Source organism: Tachysurus fulvidraco, chromosome 17 (assembly GCF_022655615.1).
Source record: "Tachysurus fulvidraco isolate hzauxx_2018 chromosome 17, HZAU_PFXX_2.0, whole genome shotgun sequence".
Taxonomy (NCBI): domain Eukaryota; kingdom Metazoa; phylum Chordata; class Actinopteri; order Siluriformes; family Bagridae; genus Tachysurus; species Tachysurus fulvidraco.
The window spans coordinates 14,482,628-14,507,275 of record NC_062534.1 but is presented as its reverse complement, the minus strand read 5'-3'; the positions used below and the strand labels follow the sequence as shown (position 1 = coordinate 14,507,275).

The 24,648-nt window shown below is 38.4% G+C and overlaps 1 protein-coding gene across 1 annotated transcript in view; it reads left to right on the top strand.

Annotated features, from left to right (window-relative positions):
• Positions 1 to 24,648, top strand: part of tenm2a (teneurin transmembrane protein 2a) — a 215,697-nt gene that overhangs the window by 15,473 nt on the left and 175,576 nt on the right. Inside the window, exon 2 of the mRNA XM_047802622.1 lies at positions 2,765 to 3,037. Coding sequence (XP_047658578.1) covers positions 2,765 to 3,037 — 273 coding nt within the window. The remainder of the gene's footprint in view (positions 1 to 2,764; positions 3,038 to 24,648) is intronic.

Genomic DNA, 24,648 nt, shown 5'->3' with positions numbered 1-24,648 from the left:
CACACAAAAGCCTTCTTTAACTGTCCCTATATAGGATAAAATTTATAGTTGACAGTTAAAACAGACTTTTGTGTGTGTGCATAATTTAAAATAAAAAGCACGTGTGTGTGTGTGTGTGTGTGTGTGTGTGTGTGTGTGTGTGTGTGTGTGTGTGTGTGTGTGTGTGTGTGTGTGTGTGTGTGTGTGTGTGTGTGGACGTGCACTCTGCTATAAAACCTGTGTCCATGTGCATGTCCAAACATTTTTTTATTGCTTCGTTGTGGTTAATACTTTGCTTTTGAAAGAACCTGAACTATTTGGAACTGAGGCTTCAGAAACCAATTAATTGATTATTGTTCTTTGCAGCAATAATTGAGGTTTAAATCATTTTGCTTCTTTTTAAGATTGAAGAGGTTTATTGACATAAAACACAATGGTTTAGACCATACAATGAAATTCTTACTTTGCACGTCTCTCTCGGTCGGTCATTTTATATATTCGAATTCAAATTCTAAACTTGACGGATGAAGCAATTAGAGTGATTTAATGAAACTGATACTTTTATAAGACAAACCTTTACCTTTTGTAAACATTTCCTCTACAGGTCTGTGTCTGATAGACACAATTCTAGAAGTGATAAATATTTTTCAGCCTAGGTAAAACTCTCAAATGTGCTTGAGTAGTGCTTCTTATCAGGTGTTAGGATTTGATTACACGGGTGTTTCATTTATACTGCCAATTAAATACTATAATCATATGGCAGTAATGATATATCGCATTGTTTCACTCGATAAGAGGCACGGTTGATACCAGGATAGTCGATATTTCTTACATATTTACGTACTTGCACATTGAACAGACTGCAAAATAAAGTAGGATATTCATTACAAACTAACACTTTTATCACCTGAGGTGTAATAAACATAGAAACTTAATCAAGCCCACACTTCTCCTCTGAACGGTAGATCTTATTCCTTATGGCAAATCAGGCAGGGCTATAGGTATTAAAAAAAATGTCTGCCATGTTGTTTTCACAGGGCAATATTCTAGCGAGCTTACATTACAGTGTACTGAAACTTTCTAGCATGTTTACACCTGCAGCCAGACATTTGCATTTGGTTTACATTTATAGACAGATATATAGCTAATATGATATATGTACACAGACAGAGATTCATTTCTAAAGCAAACCCATTCAGGTTGCCTTTCCTCTCTGATTCATTCCAGGCTAAAGAAACCACAGCGGACGTTCATACTCAATGGCGAAGAAAGCCAAATTAACAAACCACACCTAGTGCTACCAAGGACCCATGCTTCAGACGTGTCTTCCATTCTGAGTCATGCTAATGGTTTAGCCATGTTTAATTTTGTTATGTTTTAGGTAATGTTTTGTTTTATACTTCTGATTATCTAATGGATAAATACTGTTATTAAGTTTCGGTTGTTGTAATTTAATGTTTCAATCATGCTGAACGTTTTACTCAATTGAAAATGGAAAACTACAGTACGGTACATATTCAGCCATTGTGTATTGTTATAGTGCTGCAAAATTACTATCTGGGTGTCTTGCCATTATTTCCTGTTGAATGTCCACATGAAAAACCAGCAGATGAGCTTGTGGGTGGGAGCAGACGGTCTGATATGAATCTCTTGATAAAAGAGAGATACATTTTAGTCCATTAAAACTCAAACTGCAATGGACACATACGAGGTGCGTCAGCTCCGCAGTTGTACTCCCACTGTATCTAAATGTAATAGTCTAGTTGATTTTATTTTCAATGACCATTAGCCTTCTTTTCACTTCCATTAGCTACATTAAAATCTTTTCGCTTAGGATTTCTTAAAGCAAATTGCTTAGTTATTGTTAAACAGTCTACACGCTTGAAGAAATTTTAGTATAAATTATTGTTATGTACCCAAAATAATCATTCTAAAAATTCTTGTGGGTTCAGACTGAACACTACTAACAATTAAAATTGCACATTCGTTCTGATTGTGAGGGATTGCACTGACAATGCTCTTTTAATTACTAGAGAGGAGAATGTTGCAGTGCATGCCTTTTTCTCTTAATTGCTTTTCCCTTGGCTTGGCTGTAATTGGGCCTCCATTGTGTCTATTGATTTAGTTTGATGTGCTTTAATCTAGAAGAAGTTATACTGTATATTTATCTGGTAATGGGGTCTGGGGGCAGAGCGGTCCAACAAGGTATCCCTTGCTTTTCGAATGGTTCGAGAGATCTGCTCATTTAAATATCTTACTTCTTCCTATTCTTCTTTTCACTGGGGCTGTAGACTTGACACCTGATTACCATACTCTTATTTGCGTCTTCTTGCTGCCTCCGAGTTAAAAGCCCACAATCGAATGACTTTGTCTACTGTAGCTTTAAGATTCCCTTTCACTGGTGCTACAATGTAGAGTCCATGTCTGAGCTCCTGTGTACAAAGCGAGTTACATGAAGACATGCTTTGCCAGGGTTGGTGTGGACTGCACAATCGACCTGCGTAGAACCCTGACCTCAAAGCCCATTGAAGCATCTTTAAGAATAATTGGAACACCACGCTTCAGGTCTTTTTACCTGAAGTCAATGCCTGATCTCACTAATACACTTCATGATGTTCCTTACTTGTTTAGGTGATTGAAATCAATGTACATAGAAAAGAATGCAACTAGAAGTTAGATGAAAGTTTTTAGAAGGTTTTAGGTTGTGTATCCAGCTCACCTGAGAGACATTTCAGCTTAACAGTGATTGAGTTACCTTTCTTTCCTTCTTTCTTTTGTGTTTTAGGGAACTTCACCCTGGCAGAGTTAGGAATCTGCGAGCCCACCGCCCACCAGAACACCTACTGCCCCAATCTTGGGCTACTGCACGGCTATACTCTGAGCCCAGGCTCAGATGCTGACTCAGATCCTGAAGGCCCCATCTCTCCAGAAAGAGCCATGCAGCTGTGGAGCACCCGCAACGTCAAGTCCCGCCACAGCTCCGGTCAGTCCAGTCACGAGAACTCGGCCCTGACCCTCACTGATTCTGAAAACGAGAACAAGTCTGATGACGAGTCAGGTAGGTGGGTGTGAATGAGGTTAGGAGTAAGCGAGCAACCTAGCCAGGGTAGAGAAAAGTGATTGAGGCTCTTCTAGAGTGATTTTTAGAAACCATTACAGCACAAAACTATGTAGAAATAAAAAAGGATTCAAGGATTTTTGGTTTTAATTTGCATTCTTTAGGTCTGTTTGTCACGTGTGAAGTAAAGTAAGTTGAGAGCACATTTTATTGCAACAGCACATTTTATTCCAATTTATGTTAACTAAATTTAGAGGATGATGAGAGTAGGTAAAGGTGTTTTTTACACACACGTTAAGACAGAACCTCCCTCTGGATCTGGCTGGATGGTCTTAACATAGATACATTCCGTCCCACATAGATACCCTAAAGATTTCTACTTCCCAAAAACAGTTCAAGTGTGTTCAAGTCTTGTCTTACCTTCAGAGGTCAGTCTCCCATGGATACTGTAGATTTGTTCCCAAAAACTGCCGCTTTATTCATTAATAATCCTCCACTCTCATCCCACGGCTTTTATTCTCAATTCACTACCGAATTAATGAAATGAATTACCGAATTTAACACCGAACATCCTTTCAACATGCTTTGTAATGTTTAACTTTATGTAGTTGTAGAAATATTGAGTAAGGCAGAAGAGGTTCACTTTTAAGTGTCTGGTTCTTCACCTTGCTTCAAGTGCTTTTAGTGTTTTTTTTGTTTTGTTTTTTCTTGCAACAACTTTTACATGTCACTTGCTTAATAAAGAGCTACATCTGAGCAGTGATTTCTGTAAAGCTGCTGTGTGAAAAGGTCTGCTGTTGAATGTTCTATGCAAATAGAGTTCAATCGAACTGAATTGAATTTGCCCAAATAATAACAAGCACTTTCGCAAATTTAATTTGATCTTCTTCCACCGTGAAGACAACTGGATGTTCACATCGATGACAGTAAAAGTGACTTTATCACCTCTTCATCTTTGCCTCTTCATTTAGCAAAACAGAACATCTGGACACCTGCATTCACACCCATATGAGCTTTATGAGCATGCTGTTATATAGATTTCATCTCCCTTTGCTCTTATAATAACCTTCAATCTTCTGGGAAGGTTTTCCACTAAAGTTTGGAAAGTGGCTGTGGGGTATTTGCTCATTCAGCTACAAAAGCAATTGTGAGGTCAGGCAATGACATGAGACAAGAAGACCTGGATGCACTCAGCATTCTTGAACATACCAAACGTGCACAGTGGAGTTTGGGCTCTGTGCTTGGTTCCAGCGAAGGGAGATTGTAATGAAATGTGTAGCAGACAAAGGCATCTATACAATGTCGTGCTTTCGGATTGGGGAAATATTTTGGTGAAGACATCACATATGGGTGAGGTGTCCACAAATTTTGATAATTTAGTGCGGATTGTACTGGACTGATATATTTAACCCTTGTATGGCATTTTGGGGTTTTTAAGTCAACACAATCAAAACAAATTATGTTAAAATACTCTACAGATGTTTACTTCATCCCAATTACAAGCAGTATAAACAACATATATGGTTAATATTTGCCCTTTACATTTATTACATCACATTTTTTAATTAAAGTGCTACTCGCTTTTTGTTGTTTTTAATAAAATGTAATACAAAAAGAAAATTAAATTTAATCAAGTTATGAGTGGGGAAAAAATCAACAAATTTACAAGGAAGCAAAGTTTTTCAAAACTATTGATGTTTATGAATATGGGTTCCACAGACCCGAACAACATACAAGGATTAATAAAATTTGGTCTTGTCGGTGCCAATTGGCCATGAAAAAGAATAGTTTCCAATGATAATGAAGTGCAAAATGACTGGTAGCTTGCCTGACAGGATGCACTTATTAATTGACTGAGAATGGGACTATTTTTAGTTGTTATTTACTTGATGTTTGTTAGTTGATGTTTATCTGTTTCAATTGGATTCATGGCTTCAGTTTATATTTTCTCTCTAGTGTTTCCCCTGGCAGTTCTTGTGCATCACTTACAACGATCGCATGTTTCCGTGTTAATTCGGTGCCACCCTAAACCCTTGCATGGCTTGCAGGAGGTGTCAAATGAGGTTAATGAAAAGACAAAAAAACTCAGTCTAATTAGCAAGATTCACACAAGAATGTAGCAGTTCCGTCAGCTGTGAACTCCAACATCAGAAAAAAAAAAACCTCAATTTATCAAACTACTCAACAGCTATTGAATGTATAAAAAACACCTTGGAAGAAAAGTCACTTTCATCTCACTAACTGATAATTGCATCTCGGCTAATTGTCATGCTAATCTTATATGCACGGTTTATTAGTATGGTTCTTTTTTCATAGCTCAGGATTATGCAAGGACATGGAATGTATCAGTCACCACAATGCCCTGTCTTTACCGAGGCTATTCATATTCTAGATTATTTATCGAAACAGATGTTATTATTTGGCAATATGTGTGTTACTAATAGCTTGTGATCAGTGAAGACAAATTCTCTAAAACGATATGCTGAATATGGAAATAGAAAGTATTTGTCCTGACAAGTGGAGAGAAAATACAGAATAAGAGAGTACTAAGAGAGCGAACCTGCCTCTTCCTCTCCTTTTTTGCATGAAGACGCTTTAAGATTTATATCACCTTCTCATTGTCTCTTTGACTGTTTATAGAAATGCAAAAACTGTCTTTCTCTCACTCTGTCATCTCCTACTATCTCTTCGATACGGATTCGTCGGCACTGCCAGTCAATATGATTGACGACTGTCGCTCACAGTGGTTTTATGATGTGGTTGCATGAATGGGGTCAAGTAAAAATTTCCATTCGTTATCTCCCTTTTGCCTGCTTTCATAAACATTAAATGTCTATTATGCATATCATCATTTAAAAAAAGAAATACATTTATAAAAATGTATATTGAGATCACATGACATACACAGGACTTACAGGAAGTAATTACATGACTAGTTAATATAGATGTCTTACAGCATACTCGCTCAGTCATTACATTCGTGGTTTCCATGTAGAACATGACCTCGAGTACTGTATCTTTCCACAACAAATGTGATGTACTTCCCAAAAGCATGCATGTAGATGGACTGGCTATGTCAAATTGTCCCTAGGTGTGAATCATCGTGTGAGTGTGTGTACATGGTATCCTGCTACGCACTGGCGTCGATCCCATTCAGGGTGTATTCCTGGCTCGTACCCAGTGTTCCTGAGATCCACTGTGACCAGGACAAAGCAATTAATTTGGCAAACAATGGTGATTCTTCCCCAATTGGTTGGAAGTTGCATGTTGTAAGTTAACCACGTGTCTCCTCATGTTCTGAAGGAGCAGCAACTCAACTCTGTGAATCTCCCAGATTTCAGGGACCGTATAAGACAATAAGGTGAGAACCCACAGTTGTCTTGGAAGCTCACCTTATTGTCTTAAACCCACTGTTTAAGACAATAAGATGAGAATAGTGTCCTAAACTGACCAACACACAGGCACAATTACCTAAAACTGTTTAATTATAGTAACTGTTAATTATAGCAGCATTCCATAGTAGCTATGTATTTAAAATGACTTTTAAAACTATGCATGCAAAGGGTGAAGTCAACTCTCTGATTAATGTCTGTTTGTTTATTTATTTATTTATTTATTTATTTATTTATTTATTTACTCAATATAATGGATCTATTGTATGTTTTTTCTTGTCTATTATTGAAGTATATTTTGCAGATTGTATTATCTGCAGAGATGAGAGAGAAGACAGGGCAGTGAGGAGGTTGGTAATGAGACCTCATGTCTGGCTGATTGTCTAATTAACCAGCATGTATACTGGTTCTCTTGGCCTTTGCTTCTGAGCTGCCTGCTCCTGAGTGATTGATTAAGGCCAACTATTCCACTCAAAGAAATGACTCAGATGTCCTCACCTCACAAGGGCACGGAAGCCGGCGTCTCCGACACCGCTGCTCCTTTTGTGCTTCCTCTCCGCCTCAAACTGAGTGCTTTCTGTTTAAAGCTTCAACAATGTTCCAGTACCCTGTGTTGCACTTTAATGAGTCGAAGCCATCACGTTTGCAAGGATTTTATTGGACACAAGTACATGCATCAAAACAGTTGGGGTCTGACAGGACTTTTAAAACAAGCTCTCTGCCAGCACGTCTGCTGCGTTTTAGTTTACCATCTTATTTGTGGCTTATGTTGAGGTGTAGTCACTCCCTCAGGCCCATTGCAGACCACATAAGAATGTGTGTGTCATTGACACACTCTGTCACACATGTTTGTTTGCATAGGTGTACACAAACAAGAGATAAGAAATTCATCATTCAATTGCAATCCCACATGACTGGCGACGGACGGCGTTGACCGATCAGCATTGCACATCACGTTTAGCAAACAAAGAGGCCCAAGCGCCTCATGCTGAGAGGAGAGTGGGGAGATTTTGCCTGCTGGATTATTTGTATTCTCTGTCCCTGATCTGTGTCACTAAGCATTTAAAAAGCTTTGGAGGGAATTCATAAAAAATGTCTGGGTTTTTATTTATTTTTATTTTTTTTTCAATTATTTTATAGGACTAACGAGATAATTATTTATTATTATTATTAGTAGTAGTAGTAGTAGTAGTAGTAGTATTATCATTATTATTATTAGTAGTAGTAATATTATTATTATTTGTCAGTTAATATTGTGTAGACACAGAGAAATCACTCTGTGTGTTTGGGTTTGCGCGTGATTTGTGACATGTGCATAACGAGCTAGAAGAATTACGTAGCCATGCGACTTTGTGGAAATCTGTACTGCTAAACTTGCAACAAGCAAACATAATAAATCAGTTACAGTCATGTACCAGGAGTCGGTGGAAAACATTTGGATAACCATAAATCATGCTTTGTGTAATTTCAGCTTGCATTGATGAGGTAGATACATTAAATCAACAAGATTTAATACAGTCAATTATGTTGCTTAAGGAAGATGAATGAATAAGTCTCATTAAATAAGTGAAGTCAGGTCTGTGTAAAGCTACACATGGAGGAGAAAAGGGACTTATCGATGGTTTGGTAGGGTGCAAGTTGCTAGTTTGTTTTACTTTGTTTGAGGTATTATGTAGGAGTGTGTTGTGTAAACCCTTAATAAGGATTTGAGGTGTATCTCTGCGGAGTGTGTTTTTTTCTTTTTCTTTTCCTGTCAACTCTGATTGACGGTGTCACCCTTCCCCTCCTTGGAGTATTCATTAAAGGTACTGTGTGTTACATTTCTCACCCACATACTGCTCACACACTGAGAGGCAACACACCTTCCACCTTTCATTAATGTATCTCCATTCAAGTGTAATCCAGAACATGTTGAAGTTTCACATTTAGAAACCTAAGGCAGGTTCTGCTACGATGCTTTATGATTCTATTTTATTTAGCAAACTGGCTCTTCACATTCTGCAATTAATGTGAACAACCTTCAGCAACCTTCACACTTTCGCTTATTCACATGACAGTCCTGACAGCATGAGTCAATGCCATGCACCTATTTAGCCATCAATAATCTAGAGACGAGGTGGCACTTTTCCCCAGCATTCAGGCGTTTACTCATGACCTCCTCTCTCCTCTCCCGCCTGTGTCATTCTCTCAGAGTGAGAGGTTGTAGAGGGAAACAACCAAAAGCTGTTTTTCTGAGTTCCACAAAGGTCATATTGACTTCCCCCACTAAAACCATGAAAGGGAAGAAAAGGGAACGGTTTGTGTAAGGAAGGCAGGAAGCTCTTTTCTTTGGTACATTCAGCAAAGGACAGCCAGTGATAGGTTCTTTCACGTACAGTAGTTAAACCTTTTCAGTCTTATGTCTGCCTGCTCGATCATCGATATTAAAGCACATCAGAGCACAAGCGTGTGCAGACACACATTACATTATATATATATATATATATATATATATATATATATATATATATCAACGTTCTGTAGTATAGTATGTCTTCTTCTGCACCAGTGTGTTTATGGTTTATTGCCAAAAGTGTTTGTACACATCATCACAATCATGCACACTTGTTAAACATCCAGTTCTAGAGTCTGTGCCTACTTTGCTGCTAAAACAGCACTTCTGCCCTTGTCTGCGAAGGCTTTACACTAAAGTTTGGAATGTGTGCAATGGAGCTCCTTCAGCCACAAGAGCATTAGGTGTTGCTATCAGGTGAAGAAGACTGACGTGCATTTGGTGTTCCTGTTCATCACAAAGGTGTTCAGAGCTTGTCATCATGGACATCGCTTTGTGCACAGGGGCATTGTCATGCTGGAACGTTTTGGGCCTCTTTAGTTCCAGGGAAGGGGAATTCATAATGTTACAGCATACAATTTTCTACATTCAACATTCAAGTTTGGAGAAGGCCCACAAATGCCCCTTTTGTCTGTATGTTTTAACAACACCCACCTCTACCACCACCTTATTTAAGATGAATATGCAATTAGTAATTTTATCTCTTTTTAAACATATTGAACACTAAATGCAGCATATCGAAATCTCTAGAACAGTACACCTCATTTGTTTTTAAAAAGAAGTCATATTATTACGTCACTCTCAGAGAAACAGCACCGAGGCAGAGTTTGGCTTGGTTACATTGCGGTAGTGCAGAATGTAGCCCAGAGAAGACTGGAGTAAATATTTGATATGTTGCAATGCAGTGAATGTTTGTGACAGAACATTGATAGTCATCGTATAGAAGATGATGCCGATTTTATTTTTCTCTGTTTAAGCACCGCTAATAATACCGAAGTAAAGCAATAAATAAAAGTGGAAGCTCTTTTTCATTATCCCTAAGTGTTCAACAGATTTATCCTCGTTTATTGGATGTGCTTGTAAAACTGTCAATCTAGTCACCGTTCTCAACCAAAAAGAGAACACTTGTAAATTTTTGTGGCTGCGCCTGCTTCCCAAATCCAAATAACATTGATCCTGGGGAAAAAATGAACATGCATTTGATGGAATAAGAGGCAGCTTGGTCATTGATTTAGGCATAAAATATCTCTGGTTTTTACACTCTCAAGCCTTCCATGCTTTCTCTCACTATCTCTTTGACTGTCCATCCCACTGAGCTCTCCTTCCTGCTAAAAATCAGAACTGCTATAGCTGTTCATTAAAGTCAGCTTTAGTTAATGAAACAAGCTCAGTCCAAGTCAGGGGGCCTTTAATGTGCACAGATCAATTGTATCCTGGATAAATCTTAAAGCAGCCTTCATTCTATCTCGTCTGAAGGGCCATGGGGGCAACTGTCTACTAACCCACTGCCATGGTAGAATAATCCATCATAGTAAGGGTCCTGACTTGGATATCACGATGGATTAATTTTGCAATCACAGGGCAGCAGAGGTGTGTTTTTTGTATTTTTTCTTTTTTTAGGAAACGTTTCTCCTGTCTCTCGGCTTTTAATTTTGCCTGCCTGTCTCTCTGTGTGGCTTCTCTGATTACCATTCTCTAAAAGATCTCTTTTCTAAAAGAGAGTCCACTGTCAAACTGAGTCATGCCGAGTTAATCCATTGAAAATATAATAATGCACAAGCACGATCGTCTTACTCTCCTTGTGAAACTTTTGCAATGACATAAATATTAATGCAGATAATTAATGTTATGTCTTATCCCAATTGTATGCTTTGGAACTTGTCGCGTCTTTTTCTTTCCTAAACAAAGAAAGTAAAATTTCCTTGTGAGACCACGTTCCCAAAAAAATTTAAAGTCAGACCTCATTATTTTTACATTTTTTAGCATATTTATATCCCTCCATCCATTTTATGTACCGCTTATCGTATACAGAGTCATGGAGAGCCTGGAATCTATCCATGGAGACTCAAAGCACAAAGTGGGAGACACCCTGTACAGGCTACCAACTCATCACAGGGCACAATCGCACGGGTTCTCACAAACCCATCCACCAACTACGGACAAAATAAAGCAGCCAATCAGCAAAGATTGGGACAGGAAACTGGGTTACCAATAGGAACCCAGTATGAATGATTACAGCTCACGCTGTGTCCCATCTACATCTCTTATGGAAAAAATACACGCTTTCCCAATCATACACACAGTGAGACTGCCGAGGGTTTGTGGCGAATTAGTTGTAAATGGCATGTTTATTTATTCATATCTGAAACAATTCACTGCATTAGGCTCCAATGACACTGGTCATAGAAGACAAGTCTTTGAATGTTATGAATAAACTGATTCAAGAGCAGAATTTTTTTGCACTAATTATAAGACGCACACGGCCAAAGCAAGTCATAGTTCATTTATCACACAATAGTGAAACAGAAATATTCATCGTGCGAGAGCGGTGTGCTCGGCGACCGAATGTGATTACTTAGCAGAACATTTGATTGGTATGGTGTGCTGTTTAATAATACTTTCATCAGGACTAATTCTCACCTTTGATTTGGGACAAAAGACTGTGATTTAGCTTTAGCCAATGCTTCTCAGACACCCACTGCCCATTGCTCGGAGTCAAAAGTAAATCTATTTCTTTAACACTCTGTTCCTGTCTGAAGTGTATGAACACAATGTTACTGTAATTACTGTGCTACTGTATTACTAACTACATTGATGCCAGCAAATTTCTACATTGAGGCGTAGTATATAGGTTAAAGTAGATCTTATCTTCGGCATCAGTGAGCCATGGTATTTGTTTAAACGTTAAAAAAACACACCTAATGTTGATTTAGTCCACAAGCAAAACTTAAGAAAAAAAAAAATTCAACCATTCTTCTAATGGTGATAATTACAGAACTCCTTAAATTTGCCCCAGCCTCAGTTCTCAATATTGACAATGAACTGCTTAATTATGTTATTAATTAAGCTGGTGATTCATAATGCTTATTGTGGGCTTCACATTCCTAACTGATTCTATGAACGCTGGTTAATTCCGGTTTGGCTGATTATTCGGCTTTTGTGGGTTATTATTTAAAAAGTAAAATCATTCTTGGATTAGAGATAAATATCTAAGATTAAAGATCAGTGCAGGTGTTAAAACAACATTCCCTGTGTTATAAGAGGTTATTAAGAGCTTATTTCAAAACAGTCCTCCTAAGAAGCAGGTTTTTGTTTACTCTATCAGATTTTCACCGGGTGAACAGGTACTATGTTCATATTAGATGTTATTGCTTTTGAATGACTTCACTAAATAAAAAGCTTGGCGTGGCCTTCCGCATGATTCCCACGATTCTCATCTCATGATTTTGGAATTTTTTTTGCTCATTAATCTGGAACTTTTGGAAATCGAACAGGATTTTGAACCTTTTTGCTCTGTTGTGTTTTTTCACTTCAGTCCCTAACATGTGTTTATGGCCACTCTAGTGCTTTCACTGTGATTTCTCTAAGCTATTTTGTTACAAATGGTGAAGGTATGCTGAGGACAGTTGTCTTGCTAGAAGACCCAGTAAACTTTCCGGCTGATTTCTTGCTTCAATATTTTTGAACAACAATAACAATGTCGCCTGACATCTATTTTCTGAACCTCACCATTATTATTTTCATCAAAAGATCACCACAGATGCTGCCAACCCCATGCTTCACAGTTAGGATGGAAATCTTTGGATTAAAAGCCTTACTCCTTTACATACAGTATACAGTTCTGATTGATTATGGCAAAGCAATTCAGTTTGTATTTCTCACAGTTAGGTTTTTATTTAATTCCGATAGTTGTTGTGAAAAAAAGCATGTTTTGAGAGATTGAATATCTTTAGCTTTTGGTCTCAACTGTAAACCGACTGCCCCTCTTATATTGGAGATATTCTTCATGTACTTATTGCTACTAGACCTTTTAAAGCCACCACACAATTACTGCTGACCATTCTTCAAGACATGTTACTTGTTTGTCCTTTTTTTTAAGGGAAGCTCAGCATACTTTTATTCCACAGCCCTAGGAAATGTTTGTGTGTGTATTATACTCTATGTGTACGTGTGATTTGAGCGTACAGTACATGCACACGTTATTATCTGAAGATCATGTCGTACATCTCATTGTTGCTTTACAAATAAAATTCATTTCGTTTACTAAATTCTAAATCAATTAATACACACGTTAGCTGTTTAGTTGCTCGCATTAGAGCTAAAGATCAAATGAACAAACAAATGTTTAATCATCTCAGTAAGATTTCCTGAACACAGTACCGTGTACCTCCTATAACATCCATGCTGTGAAGCCACCCTTGATGGAATAGATACTGAAGAATGATTAATATTACATCTGATCGTCAACTGCGATCAAATCAAAAACAGTGATTTTTGGATTGTGTTTGTCGGCGTATAGAGGACCCCCTGAGGAGTGTATGTTGTTTGGAGTCAGGACCTAAACAAACTGATTAAGTTTGCCGGTGGTGCAGTGTGTTGTGCGAAGGGTTATGTAATGCTATTATAGAATTAATGCACCATGATGAATTATGTCAAAATATTACACTGACAGGCCTGTAGCTTTATGCGCTATGCAGCCTGAACTCACTTGGAAGTTAAGAACTCTTCTTTTATTATATGCAGGCTAGCATAGACATGTTTGTACTTTTTCTTAGTCACATGCGGTATGTTCAAAATGGACACCAAAAGCTACTATTTTATTACAAGTGAAGACTTTACGAAATATCCTCCTGCTGTTCTTTGTTGTTATTGTTGTTGTTGTTGTTTGATCCTCCTGAGAGTCTAGTCTGAGATCATACTCAGAGAGTGACTTTAGGGTGGATGTACTTTTAACATTTTTGAGCTCGTAGCTTCAGTTGTGGTTTTCCTGACTATCAGTAATGACTATCTACTGAAATGATTTATTTTGGCAACCATGAAAAAAAAGGTACAGAGGTATTAGACTGGAGGTTAGAATGAATGATAAAAGCACTGATGAATGTACCACAGACAATAGTACAATAGCTGATAGGACAAATATGAGCATAAATACTATTGCAATTTCAAATTCAATAAGGATGCAGAAGAGATAATGTTGGAGAAAACCTACTGGGCTGAACGTATTACATGCACAAAGCACTCTTTAATGGGTTTGCTTGGGCTGCTATAATTTAGTAGAGGATATTATTGATCGTGGCTGCCATTTCCTGCTTGAGTCTTGTCATAAAGAGCCAGTGGACTGGTGTGGTTCTGGCATCAGACCTGGTATTCATCATTATCCCTCTCAGCGCAACTGATAGTCTAGCTTCCTATATCACAGTCTAGGCAATCAGTCAGTCTATGACTGTTTTATGGCAATTTACTTCTGTTCTGTGGTATAGATCATCACTTTGTAAATTAAAAAATAAATAAAAAAATCGGAATATTAACACCATTCTAAATATAAAGTGAGGTTTTTATACTGAGAGACAGTTTAAGATTTGGTTTACTTTCATTTTCTATCTAACATCTCCCAGTGTAGAGAGCACGTAGGTGATTTAATAAGAGTCCCGAGCTTAGTAAAAACTGCCCCGGATTGCCCTGAAACTAGATTGGGGAGCAAGAATGAGATTAGTGTCTGTGCTCTTCAAACAGTTCTTAATATTCAGTACCAACTACTTTGACTGCTCTAGAAATCTACAGATTAGAGCCAACCAGCACAGTGAATTTTGTCTATAGGCATAGCAAAGTTAGCTAAGCCTTGTGATTGATACCACTTTGTACATAGTGACTATAGAGTTGACTCTGCTGAAGCATTGCAGGTCATAGAGGACATGCTACAGTATTCTAGGCCTTTAGTGAGTAAAAACACAACCCATGAATTACTGTAAAATGACTAGTTTACCTATTAGACTATACATAGATTATAAGAAAAGCCATACATTTCCTCCTCTTTTGCCAGATGTGTTTTCACAAATCATTTCCATTGATCAGTTCAGATGGTCTGACCTGTTTATATTATTTTCCTCTTGCAGTGGCTTAAGGTATTTTTTGAGTTCTATGATGCAAGGTCATGATGTCTTTTGTTGCTTTAGCCTTCTAGTTGCTGCTTTATTTTAGTGGCCTTTTATGAAAAAGTTCTCCCTGTATACCATTGACCAAATGAGAAAAAAAAAAAAAACTCGAAGGTTATATACAACAATGTTCCACTGGTTGAAGAAAGCTCTAAAAAAAAGGTTAAAATAGATCAAATGCCACAAATTTGTGGTAAACTTACCAATGAATCAGTGGTAAAGCAATTTCTATGTAGGAGTAAATAAAGTATTTCAATGTGTGCAGAGACACATTAGAGTAACCAGGTACCAAGTCTGGTCAAATTATTCATTCATTCATCTTCACTAGGTGCATTTTCCTGGTTAGGGTTACAGTGGATGTGAAGCCAATCCCGGGATATGTTGGACGTGAAGCCAGAATACAGCCTACAAGGGACACAGTGTACATACAACTCATTTACACCTTGGGGCAACAGGGAAGGAATTGCGTATAGGCTTGATTGCAAAAGGTCAAGAAATCCAAATAGACATTAAAAAATATAATAGTGTTACAAAACAGGTTTGGTTCATTTATTTAAGGCCAAACCAAGAATAAAACCAAAGAACAGATACCGTAAACAAAATACAAATGCTTAGAATTGAGGTAGAATCAGAAAGAGATTTTGCATTTAGTCTGTTTGCTTGATTCCTGTGTGTAATCAGTGTTCAGGTAAATGTGAAGGTGATTTTGGATGTGGGTGATGGGAAAATTGTGTCTGGGTCTGCCATGTTGTGGTACTCTGGTCGATTCTGGAAATCAGCGTTCGTGGTTGAATCCGGCGCTGTCACGACATTAGCACAGCCGATCCATGTACAGGCATGTTTTTGAAACGTGGGAGGAAAGCAGAGGACACAGTGAGACGCAGGGAGAGAATGCAAAACTCCACACAGACATTAAACCCAGCACAACACTGACAATAGTGCTACCTACCACAGCTCTTTTTGTAGTTTGGTGTTTTAATTCCAAGTCTTTTTTTTTAATGTTCATACCTTGTAATGTTATAGATGCCTCAAGTGAAGACCTCTTTAATCTTGAAATGGAGCCTTACAGCACCCTGTTCATACTGCAAAACAACTATTTCATTACCATCATTTTGTTACATTATGCTATGTTAGGTTACGTTACATTGCATGCAGTTGTTCATGTAGTATGCAGTTGTTCTCTGGAAAAGCATGTTTCCATAATCCCTTGCGTTTTCTCTAGAAAAACACTGGAATTACAATAAATAAATAAATTAATAAATAAATAAAAGGTGCTATGTTTGTAGAATGACTAAGTCCACGCAAGGTCACAACATCAGAATCATGCTGAGAGAAAGATCGAGAGAGATAGAGATAGAGATAGAGAGAGAGAGAGAGCGACAGAGAACTGTTCTTATAGGGAAAAAATAACAGCATGGGTTCTTCTCCCCCTGCTGCTTGAGCATACACAAATGCCTCGAGACACTAAATGCCTGCTTACTTAAGCGCTATTTAGAAATCGTGACTCCAGTACACATACTGTTTCTTGTATTAATTTTTTGAAGGTTCTCTATTATAGGTATTCATAGCATCCGTAAGTGACCTTGAGGGGACTGAGCCGCATTTGCTCATCAATGCAGGTTTCATTAACTTTCTATTAGACGGGCAAGATAACAAGCCATCAGCACCACGACAATATGAGCTCCTCTATCCTAGAAAAGCCCAGGGTGACAGCAATACCAGGCTAACAGGACCACAGCTGAACATTCTCTCGGTCTCATAGAATCACCCCACCCGTTATAGAGTGCAATTATGACTACACAAGCAATACAGGCCTCCGGAAGCTTTAGCAGCATAAGTGAGGGTGCTTTGCATTGTGGCTCTTTTATGGCTGCCTCCTTGGGAGCAGTAACAGTAGTAAAATATTACCCAACATTTATCCAAAACATGCTGACTGCAACAGCACCCGGCTAATTGAGAATTTACTGGGCAATAATGACTTATCATACTCTGCTTACAGCAGCACTGATGCAGCCAGCCTCATTTCGCAAGCAGTAGTTTGGCCTTAATGAAGTCTGTAAATGTCAGAGAATGGCAGACAGAGTGTGCATCAGGATTTAGTCATGTAAGGCTATATTGGACTTTTTAGATTCATGTCCTCGTGATGGGTGGAGCACAGGCAAAGGTAGCTGATTTGTATGTCTCATTTTGTTATGCCGAGGTCAAAGGAACTTTTGTAACCAGTCTTTGATATCAGAGTTAAGGTTATGTATGGTTTTTGAATTGGTGGATGTTGCTATACTGCTGGGTTTCTGCCTAGAGAAACATTTCCGACTAAGAAATTACCTACTCTTGATTTACCAGACTTCATAATGTTTTGTGGCTTTTGGAATCCGCATCAATTCACCGAAGGTTGTATTAATTCATATTTAGACCTGACAAAAAAAAAGAAAAGAAAAAGTCCTCTAGAAGAACGTAGGAAAGTATACATTTCTGGTGTCCCTGCAAAGCCATTTTCAGTAAGCTTTAACAGAACAGCTACACATTTTGCAGTATGTTTTATTAGTATTTATAGAAACACTTAAACGACTTAAATCAGCATATTTTTATTCCTCCGCAGACCAACAGTATTGCCAAGTAGGGTTTGAAAAGCAGTGGTATGTTTAAAGTGATGGGCAGCTAATAATGCTGTAAATGTGATTTATGTCCCCTTTAATTCTCCCATATGTGCGCTCTGTGTTTCTGATCTTCCATGGGTTATGGGGCTTGGGTAATTGTCCTGCATGGTGTGTTTCCTGTCTCTGTGGTATAAGCTGTGTGATGGTGGCTCCTGCTCCATGTCAGTGTGCACTGAGCCGGACTGACATAGATGGATAGCTGTGGTGATGCTCTAATTATTTTTTGTGGGGGGGGTTACAGGCTGTCTCAAAGGGTTTTCACACCTCTTTTAACTAGTCTCCTTGGGAGGCCTTTCATCAAATGAAGCATACTGATAAATCTACCTATCAAAAGCACGTTTGCAAAAGTGCTAATTCTCATTACAATAATTTGGATGTAAAATAACGATTCTAGACCGAAAATCAGATCCGCACACATGAAATGGTTAAATGCTTAAATTTTGTTTTACCTTGTCCCAACTCTACTGTAAAATGCACTTCCTTTCCAAAGGCTAAAGAGAAATACATTGACTGTACTTAGGAGAGTGTGGGACAATGACACTGTGAGAGCTTAACTCCATTTTGAATGCTGCTTCAGCAGAGACTTAACTCTCAGTGCCTGGATAACAAGATGCACATTGAGTACTGTTCTCATTGCAGCACATGGAGCTGGTTAATCAAGATAGGCAACAGGGCCTGTGGAAGGAGGTGAGAGCAAGCAGCTCTTCATCAGCCTTAAATTAGAAGTGTTGCGAAATGTCTAAGTGAAAAAGTCAGGAATCTCTGAGCATTTAAGTGAGGAGAAGAGCAGAGGCAGTCAAGCAAGCAACAGGACACTGAGTGCACTTATGCATTGAGGAAACTAGACAGACAAGTGGTCACACTTCTTCAGCGTAAGTCCAAGGGTGACTGTATATCGTGTGCTAAACTGTGGACTCTGTTTAAACCAGATTATTAATACTTTTTACTTTGCTTTATATTAAGCCTCTTCTAATGCATACTTTAATGTTGATGGAGATGAACATGACCCATATGGTGATATTTCATTTAAACCCTTTTAAAATTGCAGGTTTTGTGATGTAAAAAATTAAACCAAGAGAAATCATACCAGACCTTTGTCAAACATTAATGTGATATAGCAACCCTTGCACTCCTCTTTTTTTAACGGGCCATGTGACTGTGTTCAAAATTAACCAGTCTCCTATTATAAAATAATTGAAAAACTAGATATTGATTAAAACCTGGAGAAATGTGGGTAATGTGCTAAAAGATATGTTTGGTGCAAAGACAAGAAAGCTTATCAGTCAAAGAACAACAAGCTCACACTGAAGCAAGGTGGTGGTAGCATCATAATGTCAGCCTGTTTCTCTTTAGCTGGGACTGGGGCCCTAATACCAATTCAAATACCAATCTATTTTGGACCTCTGAAAGATTTCTTTTTCCAGCACAATAACAACCCAAAGCACACATCCAAGTCAGCAACAGAGTGTTTTCTAAAAAAAAAAAAACAAAAAAAAAACCATGATCAGCGTTGTTGAATGTTCTTGAATGGTCCAGCCACAACCCAGATCTAAATCCCATCAAAAACCTGCGGAATGTGTGCACAGGAGAATCCCAGACAATTTGATAGCTCTGAAGCATTTTTTCAAGGAAGAAATAAACAAGGTTCAACACATCAGTCACCTCTATTAACTCAAACCATCTGCTTCTGTGCACACTAGCCCTCCGAACTGTCCACAAGACAGACTCTGCCATAAATGAACCTACAGTGTGCTGTTCAGTCCTGCGCTTTGTAGTCCTTGCCAGTCAACATTCTTCCGTTACCTTAGACTTTTATGTTCGTAATCCTTTTCCGTGGACCTTCCATGAAAGGAAGCCATGCTCTATTTTGTGCCTTTTGAAAAGGTGCATTCTTTGATCAAATCTGTTAGTTTGGGATGTGTGGGATTTAACTTTATTTTCCCTGCCATGTTGCGTTGAAGCAGTGGTCATGTCGTTCTCCAACTTATCCACTCCAATTCTATTACATATTTGTTTTCAGTCATTTGAAGAAAATTTCCCCACAGGTTTTTTCCCTTTCCCTCCTTTGCTTTCAAATCCAAATCTTATTTGTGTTGTGTTCCTGAAGCAGAGATTCATGAAGAAGTATTTCTTATTGCATTCTCAAGTTTACATTTGTTCCCAGTTCCATGGTGAGTGTGGACTGACTCAGACAGTCACATGGTCTTTCTTGGCGATATGCAATGACACTTAACTCTCAGACATTTGTTATGCAATAAGAGAAACTCAAACATGAATCACACTCACAGAGACTTGCAGTAATGTCACTAAAACATTATATGGCATTATGTGTGCTCCTTTCTCTTTTTTATGACAGATGGTGTTTCAACGAAAGCCTGCATGTTATGTACTTCATTAATCACAATTCTTTAAACAGCTTCATAGTTAATTAGTCTCAGACTTTTTTTGCAAAGACTGTGTTTTCCCGTCATTTATCATGGGCATTGTACAATTATTAGTACAATTACTTCCTTGGCAGAGCGTATTGTATTCCTGCCTTCCATCAGGGATATGAAAGGGTCATGTTTTTTGTTATGAATGGAACCACAATGACAGCTTAATTTGTGTATTGCATTTTGATTGCGAAGGAACAGTCTATAAGGTGCACTTTTTGTTTAGTATCTCACAATTCTAGCAAGGAATATGGTAACTATACAGATTTAGCTCGGGTGACCGTGGTTAACTGAGACTAAGCCCTCATGTTCAGGTGTTTTGTTTTGTTCTAACCTCTAAAGGGTCGCTCAGTACCACTGCTAACTAATTGCTAATTACAGTGTCAAAGCCATCTGGCTACCATTGTACAGAGACAGTTTACGTCAGCGATTGCCATTGCATTATTTCAGGTCTACAGATTTCCGAAATATTGTCACTAGCAAATGTTTTTTCAGCATCCTGGTTAATATTGTAAAAGCTTGATTTTTAAATGCAACACCTTAATTTGTTGACAATAGGATTTTTTTCCTCCCATGCATCTAATGACTTGGCATTGTTTGCCACAGCCAGAGGCTCAGACTCTGTTAATTAATGGAGCAATGAAAGGATAATGATCACAGGTGTTGGGTCTGGCTAGTCTTATAAGGCTACATGAGCTAATCACGCAAACAATTCCTCCATTACATGTTAGAGAAATGGGATTAAAAACAGTCCTTTTACGCATAGCCATGGCTGTTTGGTGTCTTTTTTTTCAACCTAATAAGACAATTGGAATTCCACCACTGCCTTGAGCAAGTCTACCAAAAGCCCCAGGGTCTCTCAATCAGTTTAGCTCCAGCAGCAGGAATCTAGTGTCTGATCTGCTTAGCTTGCCAGGCCATGCAGAAGTAAATCAGCAAACAGTGCAAAGGCCTGGGCCTGTGATACACTGACTACAAAATTATAAAGGTTCTGCTCTGGGGCTTAGATTAGTATTCAAACCTCATCGGATCACCTGCCATTTATGGAGCAAAGTGACATACTCCAATCGCCCACCAGCTTTTTTTTGCTCTCTATTGCCACCCGCTGGGACAGGCAGGTGTACCTTACTGGATCAGGCTTAGCTGCTAAACTCCTCACCTACTACAACACACAGTATACTTGCTTTTCCACCATATAATATATGGGTCCTAGTATTAAAATTGTAATGCCAATGCAAAAATAAGGCACCTGATATGGACTGGTGTTCTCAGGACCCAGTTCAACCCTTGAATTAATGAATAATTAGGCACTTAATGTCTTAATGCATTATGTTATTTCAAGTAATTAGGTAAGCTACTTTGATATTAAATTAATTAAACTCCTGTTTATCTCTTTAAAAACTGATCGTGCACCAGTGGCTAAGCATACAGTAGCATCTTTTTCGGAATGATATGCCAATTTGGATTATTTTGGCAGATTTGGAAAATACCACTGTGACAGCAGATTTTGGATGTCACATCCATGTCGCACTGCTCGTCAGCACCGGCATGCTCATTTATGGTCACAAAACAGCAACTGGCCGAGATTGAGAAAAAAATGGCTTACTCCCAACCAAATTAGCAGGAGGAGAGCGTTAAACCACCACATTGCATGAAAACATAGCTCTGCTTTTCTTATGGATTTTCTCTTTTTCTCGTTATTTATTTATTTATTTATTTATTTATTTATTTATTTATTTATTTATTTATTTATTTAAATTATTTATTTAAATCTCTTTTTAGTCAGGCTTCTTCTACTTACTGCTTGTGTCTTCCTGGAGATGGACATCTCATATGGGCATGCAAAATTACATAGTTCTGCCCTGTGTACTTTCAGTTACAACTTACACAACCAACGTCCATGGTGTGTGCTTTCTTTTTAAGGAATGTCACAACATTTTGGCATTTTATCACCGCAGTCTTCTGGAGGCCTTGGCCTGCGGTCTCTTGCTGGTCGGCTACTGTCATTACACTGAGGTAGTGGGAGTTGATGTGCCTCCAGGCAGCACCCTAATCCAGATTGATCGGAGTGGCATGCTGTCTCATCGATCAGTCCTCCACTGAGGCGTTCTGTCAGAGGTCTTGCAGTCCATGCACTGCAAAAGATTATGTCTTATCAAGTGAAAATATCTTTAATATAGTGAGTCGTTTGTTCTCTTGTATTTGGATTATGCTAATTTTATAAAAGGAAATACCAAACCATTTTGTCAATATGTTCAAGTTCTTTTCACTTGCTTAGACATTTGTATGGCTTCCTGACTTGTGTATGAATGTGCTTATAGGTGTGCATTTGTGGATGTGCTTATAGTTATGCTCCCAGGGGTGAGAGCATTTTCTGCTCTCACCCCTGACATAAACACTTTATCTTAATATGAAGAGGTCAAAAGGACAAGCACACTGGGGCTCATGTGAAGGCTAATCTAAACCTTTTATGCCCAGTCAATAAGCAATTTGTTATCTAGTAGGGTTTAGTGAACTTTTTGACTTGTAAACCATGAGGAACGACATATTTCATATTGTTTCTGTTGAAGCTATATGTATTAAAAAAAGAAAAGAGGAAGTATTCACCCAGTATGAGTTGCTCTGCTTCATTGCACCTGTTTGAAGGCACATTGTTTTCACAATCAGCAGGTCAAATGCAGTATATAGTACGAACATTTTCCCTAAGAAGTGCTGACACACAACGGTGTATTTCCGCTCTCTTTGATCAATACACCTTTCTCAAAGTTTTCTGTCTCGCATTTCCAACTGCTCTACTCTTGTCTCTCGACTTTTGTTTACTTGAGGAAAGCTTGACTACAATGAAAATCCACAAATCCATTTTAATTCTCACCCAGAACTGGATCTAATGCATTACCTCTGGTGCTAGAGGAACTTGTAATTGAAACAACAGCAGAATCCAATGCACATTCATTTGCACATTCAAACTTGGCAGACAAATCACCATCAATATATGGATAACAGATGGAACTAAACATTGTCAAGGAAGACATCGTTCAGCAGAAAAGCTGCTTAAATGGCATGGGTCTTAATCAATAGTCTGTCTAGAGTCTTGCGTTAAAACCGTCAAACATGGCATACAAGCTAGAAACTTTATAGATCTTTGGATAATGAAGCTCTTACTGTATATCCCTGATAAAATTAGTAGTTTAATCACAATAAATGTTCACAAAACAAGTATTTCAAGATACCACTGTATTACCTGTTTGGCTTTCTACACTCTCAGAGCCATCAGGAATCTCATATATGCTTTAATTTATTATTTTTTAATTTTGCATCCCTCTTTGTTTATTTCTGTTGCTGTCATGGCTGCATTGTAGGCCAGGGAATTTCTCTCTTCCACTGACAGATGCCAGAGTCTTGATTACAGCATCCACAATCAATCCCAATCCCTGATTTTTACCCTCTCCATATACTCATGCGTGGAAATCCAGGAGACACCCTTTTGCCATGGGTTGCTTTCTGCCTTTGAGGTAATGTTCTAAGCAAAACAGACTTGGGTACTTACCTATGAAATAACCACATTGACTGTCTGACTAAGCAGAGCTCATGTGGCAAGAGAAGAAGGCCATTTATTTAGAAACATGCTCAGTTTTTTTGGTAAGATTTCTGTACCAGGCTGCCAGATTTGTAGTGTTGCATCAATAATTGGAGCCTTACAGCCAGACTTCAATATGGCTTAGATATGTTTGATGGTCAATGTATAAACTCCAGCTCTTCTGTTGTAACACTTTTGCTATTATAATATGAGGTACACTTTATGACTCCCCTAAGTGCATCTTCCCCAAACTGTTCCTACAATGTTGGAAGCACACAATTGTCCGGATGCCTTTGTATGCTGTTTGTATGCTCTACAATCTAAGGGGCTAACATGTTCCAGCATTACAAAATGCCCAAAGCAAGCTACATGAAGACATATGGTATGCCAAGGTTCATATGAAATAATTCAAGTGGCCTGCACAAAGCCCCAGCCTCCACCCCACTGTACACCAGAATGCAGACTGCACCCCATTCCCCCTCACCCAAAACCAGGCCCTGACCTCACTAATGTTCTTGTGGCTGAATGGACAAATCCCCACAGTCACGCTCCAGAAATGCAGAGTGGAAAGCCTTTTCAGAAGAGTGGAGGTTATAATAACAGAATGTTCAATAAGTCCATATGGGTATGATAGACAGGTATCCACAAACCTTTGGCTATAAGATGCAGTTCCATTTGACGGTGGCCCAGTGAATTTCTTTTTGGTGTCTTAACCAAATAATTAATAATATGTGGCAAAACTTTTATTTTGCATACAGAACATTGATGATAAATGATGAAGTTTCACTCTGTTCATCATTCTATACAGAACTTCTTTGAATCAATGTGTGTCTCCACTGACCCCTGTCTCAAATTAATGGGTTAGTCCCAATCAATGGGTGCCTCCACTCACCCTATAGTTAATCAGTGGATTAGCGTTTTTCACCTTTCCACCTTTTCACCAATCAATGAGTCATTTACGCTACCATTAAAGGTGAACGGTCAGTTCTGACACCATTTTCACACACAGTGAACTAGCATGATACAATAACCCTTGCTCTGGCCTGCATTAACGTCAAGGACCAAGACA